The following is a 22,516-nucleotide window of genomic DNA, read 5'->3' as shown; positions in this document are numbered from 1 at the left end:
AAACTGACCCTGTCTCATTGTCTGTTTTATAAAGCATGAACAATAAAATTGTGATAAACTTCTGTGTTAAACCTTCTAGTCAACAGTTTAACGTGGATCCTCGTTTTGTGTCTCATAATAAACCTCATTTACATGAAGTTATACCTCATTATGGAGGAAAAGAGAACAGATTTCACAGTCATTAAAATCATAAGAGCATATGTAGATGCATTATGACACGCTGGTACACGTCACAAATATGGTGAGGATATTATTTAGAGCTAATAAACATACTTGTTCATATTAGAGGTAATTTATATGTTCTAAAAATGTCCAACAGCGGGACGTTTCCTGCTATAAAAGTGGCCAGATCAGATTGACCCAGGAGGGCTGCAGATACTATAAATTTTTATAAAACAATCATAATTCAACCAAAATAGTCATAATTAATTTCACAAACAGCATCATATGAAGCATCCAGTTCAGTTCAGAGTTGATTAATAAAACACTGCATATATAAACAACAAGGCACAAACAACCGCGTCTCCATCCTCCCATCTTCTCATCCCAGCAATGCAACTTTATTTATAACGCACTTTAAAAACAACAAAGTTGCACTAAAGTGCCACAAAATGCAGATTTACAACTAAAAACAGAATAAATTACATATAAGAGGACAATTTAAAAGATAAAACAGTACAACTAAAAGTAAAATAATAAACAGAAAACTAAAAGTAGTCAAAATAAAACTAGATTTAACATAAAATACAAATACATAGAAACACACCTACATACAGAAACACGTACACGCCCATAGGTAACGTGCACCAACCAGCTGTGGCTGAATACAGTCAGATCAGGAAACACCGTCTCAGGAGGTCGTCTGCACCGGGCGCCACTCTGCCACAGACCCCGCCACCAGGTAAAGACATCCCAGCCAATCACAGCCAAACAGGAAAATAAAATCTATTAAAAACCTTTTTTCTGACAGTTATATTGAAGAAAACCAGTTATTTCTGTGTGTGTGAGTGTGTGAGACTCACACAGGACGCAGCACTCGGTAAACCCCGTCCTGCAGACGCCCCACAGCGAGGCAGCACTGATTCCTGCTCTGTTATTTAGTCCCATTAAAAGTAAAGAAATCATCTGAATGGAAGCTTCTGGTTCAAATACGCCAGTAAATGTGGACTAAGATGAAAACCTCAGAGGAGTCTGCTCTCCACAGTGATGTGAAATAGTCAAAACAAGACCCGGATCTGTGTTTCTTTGGTGTTGAACGGCGTGTTTTATTAAAACTAACTGGTTTATTCTTTGTAAATGCTCAGAAAAGCAGCAGCTTGGTCCACTTCTTTAACTTTAGTCTTTTTATCTGCAGGTTTCTGAGAGGGACATGCAAGCAGGCAGATGGCGCCTGCCCATTTTCCCATAAGGTTGCCAAAGAGAAGGTAATGTGCACCCACACACACGGCGTGGATGTTGGACAACGCAGTGTTTTATGGGTTTTCATGGCATAGGCCAGGCCGCGCTTCGTTGTGAAGGTATAAGATGACACACCGTTGGATGCGGCCGTCATGGATGGGATTTGAGCTCCTGGCAAAGCTCCTGTTTCCATGGACAGGAAGGTGTGAGGAGGACCTCACCTGATGGGGGTGGAGGGAGGAGTTTCATCTCCATCCCTGGCCTGGAAGTCTGCCAGTGTAGCTGAACATAAGCTAACGATGTGTTTGCTAATGAGGTCAGTTGTTTCCTCGGCAACATCAGAACCACCTCACAGCGTCTGGGAGTTGTTTTAGATCTGAATATTTACGTCACATCATAAAGACAGACCAATCAGCTGCAGCTCCTGTTTTACCTGCATGAAAGACAGTTGATGGTTTCTGCGTCTTCATGTGTGCGACAGATTTATCAACCTGCAGCGGTTTCCACGGCAACCCAAGCGCATGCTTCACGTATGTGTCACCCTGCAGAAGACACGCGCTACCTGTGTTCCTGAACACGTCTCCTTCCCAGACAGAAGAATAACATGTAGGATTGGTTTAAAGAGAGCTTGATGGGGACAAATATGGAGAGAAATTTGGCCACAACCAGTCATACATTTACAGTAATAACACAAGTAATGAATTATAACGCCTTGCTTGCTGCTCCAAGCAGGAACATGGTTGTCTGATGGTCATGGCCTGAGCAGCTTAACCAGCGAGGGAATTTCAGGGCGCGGCGTGTTTAAAGTGGGAGTATTGTAACTGAATGACTGGTTGTGGGATAGATTGAAGACCAACAGGCTGTTAACTGTATTAACTTGTTAACTGTACTCATTTTTCTCTGCTAAATGAGTTAGTCTGGAGGCAGTCCAGCATACAGGAGTGTTCATTAAATGTAAACAAGGATTGCAGATGTACTCTGCAAGTTTCCACCTGTCAGCAAACTGCTGACGAAACGCTGCGGCGAGCAGCTCCTCTGGGAGTCTAACGATGCTAACCTACCTTTAACGGAGATGGAGACCGGATACTTTAGGTTTAGCTGTTCTGTCAACATGTGCAAACCAATGGGATATTTATTTATATTTATTCTGTTTTGTGTTTTTTATCTAATGATTGACTTTGTTTTCAGACTTTTAGTTTTGAAGTAAAACTCACAGATGAGCTGCTGTTTGTTATTTTTGTGTAAAATGTCACAAACTGTGAGTGTGTTTGTGTGTTTTAGCCCCCAGGAAACTGCAGACATTTTAAAAAGGTTTTATTTAAAGGAATCATCACCCGGAAATTGCACTTTTTCAAGTGCATGTTAGTGTTGGGCGGAAGTGCTAACATCCCTGGAAGCCTTTCTGTTGAAGACGGCCGGGTTTTTACGTCTGGGCGCTTTGTTCGCAGCTAAACTGTCCACAACGCTGAAGTCTCGCAAACACGTTTTTTTTTTTTTATTTTCTCCCCTGGATGTCGACATCCCGCATAAACCAGCCCATCTTCTAAGGCCAAAATCACCTGCTCAAACTGCCGACAGTCGCCATTGGCAACAAGTGGTAAGCAGATGTGTAAACAGCCGTCCCACGCGAACATCCTAATGTTTGTGGACAAAGCTACCAGGGACAAATGGATTCGCTTCATTTTTGCCATGAATGTACCGGCATCTCTGCCGACTTCGCTCGATGTTTGTGCCAAACATTTTGCACCAATTTGGGACAAGCGAAGCCGAGCAGCGTGTCCTGCTGGGTGTCACACGCAGCGTCGTGCACCTGTGATGGCCGTCACCGCGCCGCCTGAGCTGGTTGAGAGCCCAGCTGTCCGTTAGACACGCCACCTCTCCCCGCCCCCCACCTGCACCCAGGACAGGAACGGGTTCATTGCAGGGGGTCAGGATTATACATCCAGACGCCCCTAACCTGATCCAGGCACTAGTGTGGATACAGAAGCCTGAACCCCCCCCCCCCCTCTCCAACTACCACAAATACTTTGACACCAGATACTCGCAGGCCAACTCCCCTGGCACCCCCGCAGCCTGGACACCACCCGCCCTCCACCCCCGGCCCAGTCTGCACACACATCCAGAGCACATAAACACATCCTGAGAGCTGGACGAGCCGCAGCCTGGATAAATATTTCTGTAGCAGTTAATTAGGTAGAACAGATCCCATCTCCTCATGGAGGAGTCCCCCCCCCACTGCTAAATATAGAGCAGCCTCCACCAGGCTCACCCCTGCATGTCGAGCAGTAGATCTCTTCACACACACACACACACACACACTTTCCCTCTGCTGCTGTCAACTGCAATTAAGGTCATTTAGCTGCTCGGTGTGACAAATCAGCCGCTCACGGGACGCAACAGGACGGGACGGTGGTGTGTGTTCAGAACCTAATGTACGTTTACACGTATGTGTAACCTCGCCCCCCCCCCCCCCCCCGTTTTATCCGGTTTTCCTCTTGAAGCCGTGTGTTTTAAAGTGATTCCCAGCTGCGTGACTAAAGAAGTTTGTCTGCTCGCTGCTCGTCAGTGTTCAGGTGTGTTAACGCCAAGGAGGAAAGACATCTGCAGGGATGTTGGAGAAGCAGCTGTAGCCGACCAGCAGTCGTTCTGAGGACCAGTTTAAAATGTTTCCCGCTCTTCCGTATCCTCCCTGCAAGTTCAGTCCACTAATCGGCCCGTTTGACGCTCAGAGATGCTTCAGGCTCTGCCGGTTAGCGAGTTCAGTGTTCACCTTCATGGCGGTCCAGTCAGAAAAAAGGCTGAACCAGTACGACCTGTTTGGCAGCGTGGGTCAGACTGGCGGAGCTGCAGCGAAACCAGTGGCTCTCTGACACTTTCAGCCATTTTCACCGCTGGAGAGGCGAACGTTCCCCCCCACCCCTTATCTGGTGAGGATGACAAAGACAGAGAAGAAGAAGAGGACAACAGGAGGAAAGGATGAGGAAGACAAAGATGAGGAAGAAGACAACAAAGACTAGGAAGGTGAAGAAGGGGATGATGATGAAGAAAACAAAGATGACGCAGAATATGAGGAAGATGATGACAAAGAGGAGGATGAAGAAGAAGAATATGTTGAAGTGCGTGATGACGAACATGATGTCAAAACTAAGAGGATGAAAATGATGATGAAGAAGAGGATGAGGATGATGAAGATGAACTGTGAGCGTAACGGATCAACGTGTAACGAACCGGTTTGAGATCCACTTCTCCATCAGCGCGTCTGAAACTTCTTTTTATTCATGATGATGACGATGATGATGAAGAGGAAGACCAAAAAGAAGAAGAGGAATGAGATGGCGAAGGCGACAACAAAGAAGATGATGAAGACAAAGATGAAGAAGTTGAAGAAAACATGAAGAAGAGGATGATGAAGAAACCAAAGATGAAGTAGAATACGAGGAAGATGACGACAAAGAAGATGAAGAGGAGGAAGACAATGAAGACTAAAAAGATGAAGAATATGTTGAAGAAGAGCACGGCCAAGAAGGTGAAGAAAAAGAGGATGATGATGAAGATGAAGAGGACGAACTGTGAGCGTAACAGATCAGGATGTACCAAACCCGGTTCCACATCCACCTCTCCATCAGCGTGACTGAAACCGCTTTTTAGCCATGATGATGAAGATGAGGATGATGATGATGACTCCATACAGGAAGCATTAAATCGGCGTTTCTCCTTGGCGCTGCTGATCAATGGCGTCGCCAGCTTCATGTGTTCAGTGACAAACGTGGCGTTGTTGCTCTGAGGTCATCAGAAGACCTGATGAGGAGTTTTCATGTCCTCACACACACGATGAAGATGTACTTTGTGTTTGCTTGACATGTGTGACACGTGTGTGTCTGTGTGTGATGGTGTGTGTCGGTGTGTGTCTGCAGATGCCGGTGTGTTCCTACTTCCTGAAGGGAATCTGCAACAACAGCGACTGTCCCTACAGCCACGTCTACGTGTCCCACAAAGCGGAGGTCTGCGAGGACTTCGTCAGAGGCTACTGCCCGGAGGGACAGAAGGTAAACGTCCTGAAACAAGGTGCAAAGACGAGCTCCGAACTAAACGATGTGAATAATTCCAGCTTTTAGAGAAGGTGACTTGTTCTGGTCTCCTCCTGCGAAGTTTCGTGGCGCTCTGACGCCATCAGGCTCCGCCCTTCCTTTTCATCATCCAGTTATATTGTGTAACACGTATAAAGTTCCTCTGAAGTTAAACCGAGTCTTAGGTAAACAAGTAGTTTGGTAACCAATACGCCGGCTGCACACACACACACACACACACACACACACACACCGACACATGTACGCAGCGACACACAGGCAGCGACAGCTGCAGGGGGTGGTGGTCCATAATGGCATAGCTGTAGTGTCTTGAGTGACACATTGAGGGTCTGATGGGTAACAGAGAGCCACCTACACATGTCTCAAGATGCTCAAATCACCACATACACACACACACACACGCTGTCCTCCTCAAACATGACCTCTCCCCCTCCCTCCCTTTGTCTCCCCCCTCCTCCTTTCCTCTGGAGTGTGAAACAGATGCTTTTTCATACTGTCAGACTTCATTTAAATAGTGTGTGTGGAAATGAGCATGTAGAAAACAAGAGGGATATTAATATTTATTCTATTAGCTGAAGTGCTTAGGTCTGTGATTTTCGCCCCGTGTGTGTTTGTGCCTGAGTGCACGTGTGTGTGTGTTTATGGAGCGCTGCGCTGCGAGGCTCTGCCGGCTGTATGATGGATAGCAGGCAGTAATTATAGATGGGAAAAGTGCTGAGGACGGCACTCTGAGCCGAGCCGGCAGACACTCCAGCAGCTCAGGGGTTAAGTCTGATTCTTCCTCCTCCTCCTCCTCCTCTCAGACCTGCCACCATCCTGCCTCATCCTGGCTTTGTCCACCCCCCCCCCACCCTGCAGGATCAGTCCACACTCAGTAAAATCTCATTTCTTTATTTGAGTTTGTTACGTCCCCTGAAAATGTTCAGAAGACCGATTTATCAGTAATGTGACCTGTCCACTCCACGGTTGTCAACAGCTCCAGGTACAAAACGATCCCGGACAAGCCCCCATTTGTTACGTCCCCTGGGAGGGGTGCAACCTGACAACCACAGATGGAGACAAGTATTGTAAGACATTTATTTACAGGACTCGGATGTGGCAGGATTATGGAACCTGTCGGAGAGGATGGGAGGCTGTGCCAACATCAAGGAAAACAATAAAACAAAATGAAGCCTAACTCAGACTCTATCTGTAAACCAAACCAAATAAATTCTTACCTAACTAATCTAATAACCAGAGCTTGACCAAAAGATATACAAGGTGTGGCAAAAGCCACTTGCCCTAGTGAATCAATACAGTTTTTCTTTAAATGTGGAAATGTAAAGGCGCCCCAACTTAGCTGGTCCTCATGCCTGCCCACATACCTGTTCCACCATGCCATGAACAAACAAAGGAAAACAGAAGAGAGTGGCGGCCTCCAGGTGCTGCTCTTTTAAAGGGTGAGCTTTTGTGCTGATTGGAGCGTCTGAATTTGAAGCATCCAATAAAATCCAGGGTAGGCAGATCTCCACTTCAGCTACTTGGAAACACCTGGAGAGATAACGGGGATGACAAGTTTTTCACAAGTGCAATTGATGCACGTAACAGAGTTCTACTTAACACAAAATAAAGTTTTCTTTATTTGAGTTCTAGTTAACATACGGACAAAATGAAGTTTTCAGTGTCTCGACAAAGCAGCTGAACTGTATTTAGCAGGGGTGGGAAATTAAATCAATAAATCGAATATCAGGATTTTTTTGCTTCACAATTTAAAAAATATTTTGGTTTAAAAAGTCCATTTTTTAAATCAAATAAATAAAAATAGTCGATTATAAAATTAGTTATTTTATTTTTTTTGTTTATCTTTTTACTTTTCTTGGATATTATAGCAGCAGAATGATTGTCTGACTGCTGTCTTGTTTTTTTCCTTTTTGAAATCAAGAAAAATGACGAGCAAAAAAAGTTTTGTACATTTTTTCTGTTTCTAGTCGACAAAAAATCAGAAATGTGGGAGAATTGTGAAAATCGCAAATTAAATCGAATCGGCACCCAAAAAATCGGAATCGAATTGAATCGTGGCGAAAGCATATCATCACAGTCCTAGTGCTTAGGGTAAAATAAATGCATATGATGTAGCAACACACACACACACACACAGTGTTCCATCAGCTTCGCTGAGTTTTTAAAGGTTTAGGAACTGAAGAGACTGGTTTAGTTTTTTTAGAGGAATCCGTTTCCAGATTTAAGTCCATGATTTCAGCTCCTCTACAGTCCGCCATTATTAAAGTCCTACACAGAGACCATCGTACAGTTTCCCCCGACGACAACATCCCCCTAAAGCAGCTGAAACATGGACTCATCTGAACATGTCTGTCTTTCTGTCCATCTGAGATGAGCCGATGTCCAGAGAACTGCGCAGACATGATACGTGGCTTCCTCTTTATGTAATCCAGCCTTCTGCACAGGCGTCACATTCAGCCGTTTGATGTTGCTGTTTGACCACGACTAATCCGTTTTAAGAAAAATAATCCTTTGGTGGGCGATTCTTTCTATACCCAGTCCTGGCACCCTCACCTGTCACAACCAAATCTGCTGATTAGAAAATCCTCCAGAGCCACGTTGCTGGAAATGTTTCAGGTTCTGTTTGGCAGCTTTCTTTACTTTTTATCATTCATTCATTCATTCATTCATTCATTTATTCATTCATTCATTCAGTCATTCATAGCTCTGCCAAGGAGGTTATGTTTTCACTGCCGTTTATGACAGTCTGTTTTTGTTCAACATAACTCAATAACTTGTTGGAGTTGTTGGAAATGTGAAAAAGAAGAAGTGATTTAATTCTGGTGGTGATCCGGATCACCGTTTGGATCCAGGAACTTTTTTAGAACTGTGGCCCATGGTGGAGGTTTGTGCTCTCCGAGTGTTTTTCCAGTTATGTTTGTTTCCCTCTGTTGTTGGATCCTGTCTGGATAAATTCTTCCAGATTCTGTAACATGTTAAAATGTTTTGCTGTTAAGAGAAAAACAAGCCTTTTATTGGAGTGTATCTGAACTTGGAACTGAACTGGAGACTCATCAGACCAGCAACGTTTCTCCATCTTCTATTGTCCAGTTCTGGTGAGTCTGTGGGAATTGTAGCCTCAGTTTCCTGTTCTTACTGACAGGAGGGAACCCGCTGTGGTCTTCTGCTGCTGGAGACCATCTGCTTCCAGGCTGGACGGGTTGTGTGTTCAGAGACGATGTTCTGCAGATCTTAATTGGAACCAGTGCTTACTGGTCTTCCTGCTGTCTTTCTATCATCTCCAACCAGTCCGCCCAGTCTCCTCAACCACACAATCTGGTCCAGACAACTGCTGCTCGCTGGATATCTTCTCTTCTTCAGACCTTCTCTGGAAACTCTGGAGATGGTTGTTTGTGGAAAATCCCAGTAAACACTCAGCAACCTTAAATCTCATTTTTTCCTCATCTTGATGCTCAGTTTGAACTCATCTTCATCATGACTACATGCATCGACTTGCTGCTGTGTGATTGGCTGATTAGATATTGATGTGAACAAACAGAACAAGTCGACATTTAGTCCCAGTTTATCTAGAAACTCTAACATTTTAACGAGTTTGAAACTTAAATAAACAAATGACAAACTATAAATGAATGGAAGATGTGCATATTTTGCACATGCATCAGTCAGACTTTACAGCGCGTAATAAAAGATCTGCCAGTATCTTTTATCTCCTCTGCATTCAGGAGATTCACTTGGTTAATTACTCTGTTGAGATTGTTTGCTCACACACATGCCAGGTCGCCGTTTGACAAAAAGAATTTAGAGCTGCGGTAAAAGTGGAGCCTGATTCCACTTTTTGGCAGCATTACAATGCAGTGGAAGAGCCATGTTTCTTCTTCTACTTAACACTTAGTGTGCTGACATCTGCTCTGTGTCAACACCGCGCCGTTATTTAAATCATGTTCATGTTTGCAGCGATGATGCAGGAAAACTTTGTTTTCTTGATATTTTCCTCTTTTCAGTTTGAACATCCATCAACTCATTTATTGTTCAGTTCCACTCACCGCACGTTGTTCTCAATGGGTTTTGGCTTCGTGCCCAAGTTGTAACTGCATGCAATGTCCCTTTTTAATATATATTTTACTGTCTTTTCCATCTCCCAGCCTCGTCTTCGGTCTCGCCTCCCGTGCCTCCTTTCTGTCTCTCGGTAAATGTGCTGACTCCTCCTGGTTCTGGCCCAGCAGAGAGCTCTCTAATAGGCCCCAGAGACATCCCAGCATTCCTTAAATCAAGTGGAAAATTGTTAACTTGGTGTGGGATAAAGATGTTCTGTCCACTTTAGCTTCTCTCCCCCCCCGTTCCTGTCTTTTTATGAAAATGAGGATGTATGGAGCTGATGGAGCAGACTGAGCTTTGCAGGCAGTTCTTCAGACACTTCCAGCTTCTTACTGTGGTTATGGACTCCGCTTTCACACAGTCCTGTTCAGACAGTTCTGCCAGCGACCATATGAGGGATTAAGACTCCTCTACTGATGGAGAACGATCCTGTTCAACCACATGGACAAGAACATACACCCATCAGCTCCGTTTTATCTGTCGAGCTTTTATAACAACAGATTACAGAACAAAACCCGTCCTGCTTCTGTAGGAATGAAGAGGTTAGCAGCAGCCTGGCGTGCTGACTCTTCACCCCGTCAGTCCACGGGTTCCCTCATCACCATCGGTCTGAGCGCCTCCTTAACAGCTGAGGATCTGAGCGCTGGCTGCTCTGCATCGTTCAGGTTGGTGTTGTCACCCTGACAAGCAGGAACCAATCAGAAACGATGCTGCGAAAGCAACAGTTGCAGCGTTCTGGGAAGGGTCATGAGGTCATTAATGGAAAACGTTCCAGACCGCTGCAGATCTTCTCTGTGGTCCTGGGTCATACTGAACCACCTCTGGAAGCGGACCGGATCATCATCCGTTTAAAGCCGACCAGCATCAGCAGGGCGAACATGGCCTGAGAAAACCAGATCACATCTCGCTGGAATAAGCTCCAAATTATTCCATTTTCATGTTTGGATTTGTGAGTTTTTGCTCAGACGAGTCGTTTTTTTTGACAAATCTGCAGGTCAGTTTGTTCCGTAAAGACGACTTTTTACTCAGACGAGTCGTTTTTTTTGACAAATCTGCAGGTCAGTTTGTTCCGTAAAGACGACTTTTTACTCAGACGAGTCGTTTTTTTTGGACAAATCTGCAGGTCAGTTTGTTCCGTAAAGACGACTTTTTACTCAGACGAGTCGTTTTTTTTGACGAATCTGCAGGTCAGTTTGTTCCGTGAAGACAACTTTTTACTCAGACGAGTCGTTTTTTTTTGACACGTCTACAGGTCAGTTTGTTCCGTAAAGACAACTTTTTACTCAGACGAGTCGTTTTTTTTGACACGTCTACAGGTCAGTTTGTTCCGTAAAGACGACTTTTTACTCAGACGAGTCGTTTTTTTTTTACATGTCTACAGGTCAGTTTGTTCCGTAAAGACGACTTTTTACTCAGACGAGTCGTTTTTTTTGAAGAATCTGCAGGTCAGTTTGTTCCGTAAAGACAACTTTTTACTCAGACGAGTCGTTTTTTTTGACAAATCTGCAGGTCAGTTTGTTCCGTAAAGACGACTTTTTACTCAGACGAGTCGTTTTTTTTGACGAATCTGCAGGTCAGTTTGTTCCGTAAAGACGACTTTTTACTCAGACGAGTCGTTTTTTTTTACACGTCTACAGGTCAGTTTGTTCCGTAAAGACAACTTTTTATTCAGACGAGTCGTTTTTTTTTTACACGTCTACAGGTCAGTTTGTTCCGTAAAGACGACTTTTTACTCAGACGAGTCGTTTTTTTTTTACATGTCTACAGGTCAGTTTGTTCCGTAAAGACGACTTTTTACTGAGACGAGCCGTTTTTTTTGAAGAATCTGCAGGTCAGTTTGTTCCGTAAAGACAACTTTTTACTCAGACGAGTCGTTTTTTTTGACAAATCTGCAGGTCAGTTTGTTCCGTAAAGACGACTTTTTACTCAGACGAGTCGTTTTTTTTGACGAATCTGCAGGTCAGTTTGTTCCGTGAAGACAACTTTTTACTCAGACGAGTCGTTTTTTTTTTTACATGTCTACAGGTCAGTTTGTTCCGTAAAGACGACTTTTTACTCAGACGAGTCGTTTTTTTTGACGAATCTGCAGGTCAGTTTGTTCCGTAAAGACAACTTTTTACTCAGACGACTCTTTTTTTTTTTTTGACACGTCTACAGGTCAGTTTGTTCCGTAAGGATGACTTTTTACTCAGACGAGCCGTTTTTTTTGACACATCTACAGGTCAGTTTGTTCCGTAAAGACGACTTTTTACTCAGACGAGTCGTTTTTTTTGACGAATCTGCAGGTCAGTTTGTTCCGTAAAGACAACTTTTTACTCAGATGAGTCGTTTTTTTTTGACACGTCTACAGGTCAGTTTGTTCCGTAAAGACGACTTTTTACTCAGACGAGTCGTTTTTTTTGACGAATCTGCAGGTCAGTTTGTTCCGTAAAGACAACTTTTTACTCAGACGAGTCGTTTCTTTTTACACGTCTACAGGTCAGTTTGTTCCGTAAAGACAACTTTTTACTCAGACGAGTCGTTTTGTTTTACACATCTACAGGTCAGTTTGTTCCGTAAAGACAACTTTTTACTCAGACGAGTCGTTTTTTTGACGAATCTGCAGGTCAGTTTGTTCCGTAAAGACAACTTTTTACTCAGACGAGTCGTTTTTTTTTACGTCTACAGGTCAGTTTGTTCCGTAAAGACGACTTTTTGCTCAGACGAGTCCTTTTTTTTGACGAATCTGCAGGTCAGTTTGTTCCGTAAAGACAACTTTTTACTCAGACGAGTCGTTTTTTTTTTACATGTCTACAGGTCAGTTTGTTCCGTAAAGACGACTTTTTACTCAGACGAGTCGTTTCTTTTTACACGTCTACAGGTCAGTTTGTTCCGTAAAGACAACTTTTTACTCAGATGAGTCGGGTTTTTTTTTGACACGTCTACAGGTCAGTTTGTTCCGTAAAGACGACTTTTTACTCAGACGAGCCGTTTTTTTTTACACGTCTACAGGTCAGTTTGTTCCGTAAAGACAACTTTTTACTCAGACGAGTCGTTTTGTTTTACACATCTACAGGTCAGTTTGTTCCGTAAAGACGACTTTTTACTCAGACGAGTCGTTTTTTTGACGAATCTGCAGGTCAGTTTGTTCCGTAAAGACAACTTTTTACTCAGACGAGTCGTTTTTTTTTACACGTCTACAGGTCAGTTTGTTCCGTAAAGACAACTTTTTACTCAGACGAGTCGTTTTGTTTTACACATCTACAGGTCAGTTTGTTCCGTAAAGACGACTTTTTACTCAGACGAGTCGTTTTTTTGACGAATCTGCAGGTCAGTTTGTTCCGTAAAGACAACTTTTTACTCAGACGAGTCGTTTTTTTTTACGTCTACAGGTCAGTTTGTTCCGTAAAGACGACTTTTTGCTCAGACGAGTCCTTTTTTTTGACGAATCTGCAGGTCAGTTTGTTCCGTAAAGACAACTTTTTACTCAGACGAGTCGTTTTTTTTTTACATGTCTACAGGTCAGTTTGTTCCGTAAAGACGACTTTTTACTCAGACGAGTCGTTTCTTTTTACACGTCTACAGGTCAGTTTGTTCCGTAAAGACAACTTTTTACTCAGATGAGTCGGGTTTTTTTTTGACACGTCTACAGGTCAGTTTGTTCCGTAAAGACGACTTTTTACTCAGACGAGCCGTTTTTTTTTACACGTCTACAGGTCAGTTTGTTCCGTAAAGACAACTTTTTACTCAGACGAGTCGTTTTTTTTGACGAATCTGCAGGTCAGTTTGTTCCGTAAAGACAACTTTTTACTCAGATGAGTCGTTTTTTTTGACACGTCTACAGGTCAGTTTGTTCCGTAAGGACGACTTTTTACTCAGACGAGCCGTTTTTTTTGACGAATCTGCAGGTCAGTTTGTTCCGTAAAGACAACTTTTTACTCAGACGAGTCGTTTTTTTTTACATGTCTACAGGTCAGTTTGTTCCGTAAAGACAACTTTTTACTCAGACGAGTCGTTTTTTTTTGACGAATCTGCAGGTCAGTTTGTTCCGTAAAGACAACTTTTTACTCAGACGAGTCGTTTCTTTTTACACGTCTACAGGTCAGTTTTTTTCCGTAAAGACGACTTTTTACTCAGACGAGCCGTTTTTTTTTGACACATCTACAGGTCAGTTTGTTCCGTAAAGACAACTTTTTACTCAGACGAGCCGTTTTTTTTTACACGTCTACAGGTCAGTTTGTTCCGTAAAGACAACTTTATACTCAGACGAGTCGTTTTTTTTGACGAATCTGCAGGTCAGTTTGTTCCGTAAAGACGACTTTTTACTCAGACGAGTCGTTTCTTTTTACACGTCTACAGGTCAGTTTGTTCCGTAAAGACGACTTTTTACTCAGACGAGTCTTTTTTTTTGACGAATCTGCAGGTCAGTTTGTTCCGTAAAGACAACTTTTTACTCAGACGAGTCGTTTCTTTTTACACGTCTACAGGTCAGTTTGTTCCGTAAAGACGACTTTTTACTCAGACGAGTCGTTTCTTTTTACACATCTACAGGTCAGTTTGTTCCGTAAAGACGACTTTTTACTCAGACGAGTCTTTTTTTTTTTGACACGTCTACAGGTCAGTTTGTTCCGTAAAGACGACTTTTTACTCAGACGAGCCGTTTTTTTTTTACACGTCTACAGGTCAGTTTGTTCCGTAAGGACAACTTTTTACTCAGATGAGCCGTTTTTTTTGACACATCTACAGGTCAGTTTGTTCCGTAAAGACGACTTTTTACTCAGACGAGTCGTTTTTTTTGACGAATCTGCAGGTCAGTTTGTTCCGTAAAGACAACTTTTTACTCAGACGAGTCGTTTCTTTTTACACGTCTACAGGTCAGTTTGTTCCGTAAAGACAACTTTTTACTCAGACGAGTCGTTTTGTTTTACACATCTACAGGTCAGTTTGTTCCGTAAAGACGACTTTTTACTCAGACGAGTCGTTGTTTTTGACGAATCTGCAGGTCAGTTTGTTCCGTAAAGACAACTTTTTACTCAGACGAGTCGTTTTTTTTTACATGTCTACAGGTCAGTTTGTTCCGTAAAGACGACTTTTTACTCAGACGAGTCCTTTTTTTTGACGAATCTGCAGGTCAGTTTGTTCCGTAAAGACAACTTTTTACTCAGACGAGTCGTTTTTTTTTTACGTCTACAGGTCAGTTTGTTCCGTAAAGACGACTTTTTACTCAGACGAGTCGTTTCTTTTTACACGTCTACAGGTCAGTTTGTTCTGTAAAGACAACTTTTTACTCATACGAGTCGTTTTTTTTTTTGCCACGTCTACAGGTCAGTTTGTTCCGTAAAGACGACTTTTTACTCAGACGAGCCGTTTTTTTTTACACGTCTACAGGTCAGTTTGTTCCGTAAAGACAACTTTTTACTCAGACGAGTCGTTTTTTTTGACGAATCTGCAGGTCAGTTTGTTCCGTAAAGACAACTTTTTACTCAGACAAGTCGTTTCTTTTTACACGTCTACAGGTCAGTTTGTTCCGTAAAGATGACTTTTTACTCAGACGAGTCGTTTTGTTTTACACATCTACAGGTCAGTTTGTTCCGTAAAGACGACTTTTTACTCAGACGAGTCGTTTTTTTTGACACGTCTACAGGTCAGTTTGTTCCGTAAAGACGACTTTTTACTGAGACGAGTCGTTTTTTTTTTACACATCTACAGGTCAGTTTGTTCCGTAAAGACGACTTTTTACTCAGACGAGTCGTTTTTTTTGACACGTCTACAGGTCAGTTTGTTCCGTAAAGACGACTTTTTACTCAGACGAGTCGTTTTTTTTGACGAATCTGCAGGTCAGTTTGTTCCGTAAAGACAACTTTTTACTCAGATGAGTCGTTTTTTTTTGACACGTCTACAGGTCAGTTTGTTCCGTAAAGACGACTTTTTACTCAGACGAGTCGTTTTTTTTGACGAATCTGCAGGTCAGTTTGTTCCGTAAAGACAACTTTTTACTCAGATGAGTCGTTTTTTTTGACACGTCTACAGGTCAGTTTGTTCCGTAAAGACGACTTTTTACTGAGACGAGTCGTTTTTTTTTTACACATCTACAGGTCAGTTTGTTCCGTAAAGACGACTTTTTACTCAGACGAGCCGTTTTTTTTGACACATCTACAGGTCTGTTTGTTCCGTAAAGACGACTTTTTACTCAGACGAGTCGTTGTTTTTGACACATCTACAGGTCATTTTTTTCCGTAAAGACGACTTTTTACTCAGACGAGTCGTTTTTTTTGACGAATCTGCAGGTCAGTTTGTTCCGTAAAGACAACTTTTTACTCAGATGAGTCGTTTTTTTTGACACGTCTACAGGTCAGTTTGTTCCGTAAAGACAACTTTTTACTCAGATGAGTCGTTTTTTTTGACACGTCTACAGGTCAGTTTGTTCCGTAAAGACGACTTTTTACTCAGACGAGTCGTTGTTTTTGACGAATCTGCAGGTCAGTTTGTTCCGTAAAGACGACTTTTAACTCAGACGAGTCGTTGTTTTTGACGAATCTGCAGGTCAGTTTGTTCCGTAAAGACAACTTTTTACTCAGACGAGTCGTTTCTTTTTACACGTCTACAGGTCAGTTTGTTCCGTAAAGACGACTTTTTACTCAGACGAGTCGTTTTTTTTGACGAATCTGCAGGTCAGTTTGTTCCGTAAAGACAACTTTTTACTCAGACGAGTCGTTTCTTTTTACACGTCTACAGGTCAGTTTGTTCCGTAAAGACGACTTTTTACTCAGACGAGTCGTTTTTTTTGACGAATCTGCAGGTCAGTTTGTTCCGTAAAGACAACTTTTTACTCAGATCAGTCGTTTATTTTGGCATGTCTACAGGTCAGTTTGTTCCGTAAAGACGACTTTTTACTGAGACGAGTCGTTTTTTTTTTACACATCTACAGGTCAGTTTGTTCCGTAAAGACGACTTTTTATTCAGACGAGCCGTTTTTTTTGACACATCTACAGGTCAGTTTGTTCCGTAAAGACGACTTTTTACTCAGACGAGTCGTTGTTTTTGACACATCTACAGGTCATTTTTTTCCGTAAAGACGACTTTTTACTCAGACGAGTCGTTTTTTTTGACGAATCTGCAGGTCAGTTTGTTCCGTAAAGACAACTTTTTACTCAGATGAGTCGTTTTTTTTGACACGTCTACAGGTCAGTTTGTTCCGTAAAGACGACTTTTTACTCAGACGAGTCGTTTTTTTTGACGAATCTGCAGGTCAGTTTGTTCCGTAAAGACAGCTTTTTACTCAGATGAGTCGTTTTTTTTGACACGTCTACAGGTCAGTTTGTTCCGTAAAGACGACTTTTTACTCAGACGAGTCGTTGTTTTTGACGAATCTGCAGGTCAGTTTGTTCCGTAAAGACAACTTTTTACTCAGACGAGTCGTTGTTTTTGACACGTCTACAGGTCAGTTTGTTCCGTAAAGACGACTTTTTACTCAGACGAGTCGTTGTTTTTGACACGTCTACAGGTCAGTTTGTTCCGGTTCTGATTGGTCCAGCGGTGACGTCTGAAGCGACACCTGCAGCAAACCGAGCTCCTTTAGAGAAATGTTGTTTCAAAGCCGCAGTCCTTTAAGATGATCCGGAGAAACAGTTGACAGCGAGTTGATCCTGGGCCGCCCTGGCACCCGTGGGTGCAGCGCCGGGGGTGTTAGGGTGGGGAGAGGAGGCTCTGATGGCAGCAACATGGGGCCCCTGGGCTCCACAGGGGGAGTTGACCAAGAGTCCACAATGTTCCTGGAAAATCGATCTCTCCTGCCTCCACTCACACACACACACACACACACTCTATTTCTGGACCAATCTGCTTCCCAGTCCCACACTCCTCACCCACCACACACACACACACACACACACACACACACATCCGAAGACACACACACTCCTTGCAGCCTGCACTCCAGAGTGAATATAATTAGCTTTTCTGACAGGTGGGAGGGATCGGATCTCGTGGAGAATGAAGCTACCAATTTACACCCGCATTACACTCTCATACACACTCACTTGCAAACATGGATGTGAAAGCTGGCATGTACAGCGCTCCCCAGAATGACATTAACTGTGACACACTCGCTCTGCTTGTACGTTCAAAGATAGGGTGACAGAAACAGTCTCTTTAAAGTCCTAACCTACAAAAGAAGTGTGTAATGGCGGGGTGGGCCTCATTTTTTACCACTCCCAGTCCCGTCACACCAGTCCCGCAGGAGGTGACGGACACTCGGGTCCACTCCACTCATTCGTAGTGAGATTCAGTCAGTAAAGGAGGCGAAGCTCATGAAGAGTTCTCCTAATAAACACCGTCTTCCTTTCAGCCATCAACGTTAACCATTAGGGCTGGGACGATGTGCTTTCGTCCCGAATCTGATTTGTTTGGGTGTCGATTTGATTAAAAATTGCGATTTTCATGATCCTTCAATGTTGATGATTTTTGTCGACTAAAAACAAAAATAAAACATACAAAACTTTTTTTTTTTAATAAGGAAAAAACAACCCAGCAGCCAGGCCATCATTCTGCTGCTAAATAATCCAGGAAGACAAGTAATATGATCGATAAAAACAATTAAAATTTATCATGGATAATTTTTATTTGAAAAAAAAAAAGTTTTTGCAAAAAATCCCGATATTCGATTTTTTCGATTTGATTTTCCACCCCTACAAACCATGATGTCCAAATGAGAAGCATAAATTTCGAGGTCAGTCACGTAAAACTTGGCGTCTTCTGTCAGGTTTTTATAAAAACCCAGATGCACACATGAAACACGGGACTGCAGTTTTATCCCGCTGTGTGGCCGTGTTCCTCCGTTTCACACCGCGAGCAGCACTGGCCTCCATGTTTAAAGTCAAAGTCAAATCAAAGATACTTTATTCATCCCCGAGGGGAAATTCAAAGTTCAAGCCAGCTCATCCAAGGTCAGACATACAGACATGTAACACTGATGACAAAAGAGCAATACAAGCTGAACTTCGGCCCCGCAGCCAGTTTCACGAGTTTCCACACGTTAACACACCGGGCTGAAATCACAGGCGCCCTCGATGAGCTCCGTTGATCCACATCTGGTGTTTCAGGGTTGGAAAATGTCACGATGTTTGACATGTTTCTGTTGTTCATCCTGGAGCTGCTGTCGTCCTGCAGCATCCTGACAGAAGCAACAGATGAAGAGACCAGATGAGTCTCAACGGGTCAGGTGTGTCCGAAGAAGCCTCGAACCCTTTACCAGTTCATGTTGGTTCTGCTGAAAGACCAGGAAGACCGGAAGTCTTCTGTGTTTTCATCATGTGGTCGTCCCCAGGTGGAGGTTTTCTACCTCACAGGATTCACATTTTCTTCATGTCATCTTCTGCTGACGGTGCGTGTGTGTGTGTGTGTGTGTTTAATCCCCAGTGTAAGAAGAAACACACGCTGGTGTGTCCAGACTTCTCGAAGACCGGCTCCTGCCCGCGAGGTTCCCGCTGCAAGCTGCAGCATCGCCAGCGAGTCAAGCGGAGCGCCAGCAACGCCGCCGCCACTCCGGCCAAGAAGGCTCGCACCGGGGAGCCTCAGGAGAGGTGAGCGACGCGGCTCGCGGCGCCGCTGGCCGCCACCGTATCACCACACTAACCCTCCCTCTCCCCCAGGCCTCGTCTGTCTGTCGTCCTGCCGCAGGATGCTCGGACGTCTCCGAGGTCGTCTCTGGCTTTGCCCTCGTTCATCTCGCTGTCCAGCTCTCCAGAGGAGGCAGACGCGCCGGTCACGCTGCCCGCCGACACAACGCAAGTCAAAGGTTTGAACTTCCCCGCTCAGAGTCACGTGATGAGGCGGCGTTCTGCATCGTGGATCCTGATGTGTGCCTGACTGGTTTCCAGTCTCCAGCTGGAAAGCAGTGAAATTTGTGACAGAACATTTCCGATTCCTGCTGGCAGTTCGCATCCTAAACATTTCCGACAGATGTCAGCGGGTCGCTCTGTCATCCGCGGCATCGGGGAAGCTGCACGTGGATGGTGATGTGGTGCTCGGAGGAGCAGCATGGAGGTTATGGGCTGGACGGAGCCTCAGGAGCTCTGCTGACAGACTTTACAGATAGAAGCTGAGAGCAGAAACTCCGCAGACACTGAGAAACAAATCTATCAGTTTACATCCTGAGTTTGATCATTAGTTTCAGGTTTATTGTTTATTTAGTTGGAACATTGACAGTAAATCTGCTGGTGAAGTAAAATAAGAGAAAAAATGTTCCTGAAGTCGGATTTTAATCCTCTGAGCTGCAGTCGGTGGGATGAAGTTCCAGGCTTTATCTTGATCATCCGTTTTGTTTGGACGATGAGACTTTTAACTCAGAAACACAAATGAAAATATTCCAAATGAACTGCAGCTGTTTGCTGAGAGCAGAGGAAGAAGATGAATCCAGACCAGTCAGGTTTGGTACTGGTCTTCGTCGTGGTTCCAGCCGATGTCGCAGATCAAGCTGCTTTCAGATGTCCGTTGTGGCTTTGTTGACTGTTTTCCTTAAACAGTCTAAAAATGGCTGCTTCTAAAGTTTGCACTTTTCCATCGATCCCAGTGAAACTGGAGACATCACCAGGCTGCTGATACATGAAAACTGTCACAAACACATTAAAAAACATTATTCTTAAACTGCAACCAGTTTACAAACTGGTGAACCCCAAACCCGTCCTTGCTTTTGGAAATGCTCCTTTTATACCCAATCATGGCGCTCACCTGTTTCTGGTTGCAAACTGGTTCTTTTAGTGTTGACTTTCTCCTGTTCCAGCTTTTTTTCAACATGTTGATGAGTTGGAGCATGAAATATCGTGTCTGTTTAGTTGAACAGAAGCAGAATCTCTGACCTCCTCCCTGAAAGGCATCAAAGCACATCGCAGAAATCCTCCGACGTTTCGCTCATTTTTACGTTTTATTCTCGTGTTTCTGTGTCCTGTGAAGATGCAGTCAGAGCAGCATCTTTTCCTGCTCAGATGATCCTTTTACATCCGGGGAAATGTGGAACGTTGTGGATCTGCGATCCTTCGCTCGCGCCTCCTCCTCTGCGCTCCTAAGTATTACTAATGAGCCGGCGTTCCCTCGCTGCCACGCCGTCCCGCCCAGAGTCTCATTAAAGGTGGAACTCAGCCAAACAAGCTCCTCTTCACTTTGCATAAATTAGCTCCGACATCATGCATCACTGCCACACTCCAGCTTCCCGTCTGCCTCATCCATCCCCGCCGTCCCGCTCTCTCCTGCATTTACTCATCAGCTCACAGAAGATCAGTCAGTTCTGCACAAGCACACTTCTGTTTGTGTTTTCATTTCTTCCACAGAGAAGAAGCTGCAGATCAAACCTCGGCTGTGAGACCAGCGAGCTGCAGGACGGCGGCTTGTCAGGACACCTGGCTGCGTCCGTCTCTCAGGGTCTGGAAGTTTATTCTTTTTTAGGAGAAAAAAACTATTTTAAAAGTGTTTATGGTTCCAGTTTGTTTGTATATTTTCCTGAGATTTGTGTAAATTAAAAATAAAGAGAAAGTTTGGAGTCTGTGTGTTGCGTCACGCCGCTGCTGGGACGGTGTTTATGAGCTGTGTGTGTGTGTTTCTGTTGTCACATGACCCGCCAGCTTTCATCGGGAAGGTGGTGACAGAAGCAGCAGTGGTCCTCATTTAAACGCCAGAACTGGAGACACATGAGCGCACGGTGACTTCACCAGGACCTGTGTGTGCGTGTGTGTGTATGTGCGTGTGTGTGTGCGCGTGGAATCTCTTCTGCCTCGCGTGTTAAAGTTGCAGCTTCCTGCCAAACATACACAGTCATCACGCGCTTCCATCAACACCGAATCTCCATTCTGACACAAATTAATGCGTCACAGTCTGGACTTTAAAGGTCATGAAATGGCGGGGGTCCTGATCGGGGGTCCTGATCGGGGGTCCTGATCGGGGGTCCTGATTGGGGGTCCTGATCGGGGGGTCCTGATTGGGGGGTCCTGATCAGGGGTCCTGATCGGGGGTCCTGATTGGGGGTCCTGATCAGGGGTCCTGATCGGGGGTCTGATTGGGGTCCTGATCAGGGTCCTGATCGGGGGTCTGATTGGGGGGGGTCCTGATCGGGGGGTCCTGATTGGGGGTCTGATTGGGGGGTCCTGATCGGGGGTCTGATTGGGGGGTCCTGATCGGGGGTCTGATTGGGGGGTCCTGATCGGGGGTCTGATTGGCTAAAAGAGGACAAAACAAGGATCCTGACGTTAAAAAGGAGTCGTTATTTTGAGCTTTTGTAATGAAAACGTGTTTTTTACAGCTATTCACATGAACTTTCCCAGAAACGTTGTGTTTAATTTAAGATTATGTGGATTAAGTTCAACAAACAGCATGATGTGAAGCATGATTTATAATGATGATAATACTATTTTATGTGTTTTTTACATTTTATTTATTCTTGCACTTTGTTCCGGTTGTTATTGTGTGAAAGTGTTCTATAAATAAAGTTGCTTTTGTTCAGCGACGTTACCGTACGGTATGTTGTTGCCTGTTTTACTTGGAAGTTTCTGCGTTCTGCTGTTAGAAGACCACCGGACGTGGATCCTTACAGCTTCTTCCCGTCGCTGCTGAGATGGAAAAATAAAACAGACTTTCGGTGAGTTGTGATGCTGCTGTTTGCACAGTGAAACTTTTCCAAATAACAGGAAGGAAAACATCCCGGATGGAGATCTGCAGCTTCTGTCTAACCATTAGGTTAGTAGGCAGGGCCTGTGTTACGGGGGGGCAAAAGGGGGCTTAGCTCCACTGAATTGACTCAAAGCTGTAAAAGTAGTAAACTTTGTTGTATTTTATGTTACTTTCCACAAGTTCTTGATTTTTTTCCAGCGATCCATGAAAGGTTAAAACATTTTCAGATTGATGCCGCTGATTCATTTATTTAATTTTTCTTTGTGTTTAAAAGAACAAACTGTCTGGGTAAAACGTTT

General features: G+C 43.9%; 1 protein-coding gene across 1 annotated transcript in view; it reads left to right on the top strand.

Moving 5' to 3' along the window:
- zc3h3 (zinc finger CCCH-type containing 3) overlaps positions 1 to 21,412 on the top strand; it is a gene marked incomplete at its 5' end in the record, with an annotated part of 92,081 nt that extends 70,669 nt beyond the window's left edge. Inside the window, 5 exons of the mRNA XM_079245345.1 lie at positions 1,355 to 1,424; positions 5,313 to 5,444; positions 18,978 to 19,141; positions 19,211 to 19,356; positions 20,885 to 21,412. Coding sequence (XP_079101471.1) covers positions 1,355 to 1,424; positions 5,313 to 5,444; positions 18,978 to 19,141; positions 19,211 to 19,356; positions 20,885 to 20,916 — 544 coding nt within the window. The 3' untranslated portion in view covers positions 20,917 to 21,412. The remainder of the gene's footprint in view (positions 1 to 1,354; positions 1,425 to 5,312; positions 5,445 to 18,977; positions 19,142 to 19,210; positions 19,357 to 20,884) is intronic.
- Positions 21,413 to 22,516: the final 1,104 nt, after the last annotated feature.

Source organism: Telmatherina bonti, assembly GCF_933228915.1.
Source record: "Telmatherina bonti genome assembly, chromosome: 8".
Taxonomy (NCBI): domain Eukaryota; kingdom Metazoa; phylum Chordata; class Actinopteri; order Atheriniformes; family Telmatherinidae; genus Telmatherina; species Telmatherina bonti.
Note: the sequence above shows the minus strand (reverse complement) of the source record. Positions and strands in the feature narration are given on the sequence as shown.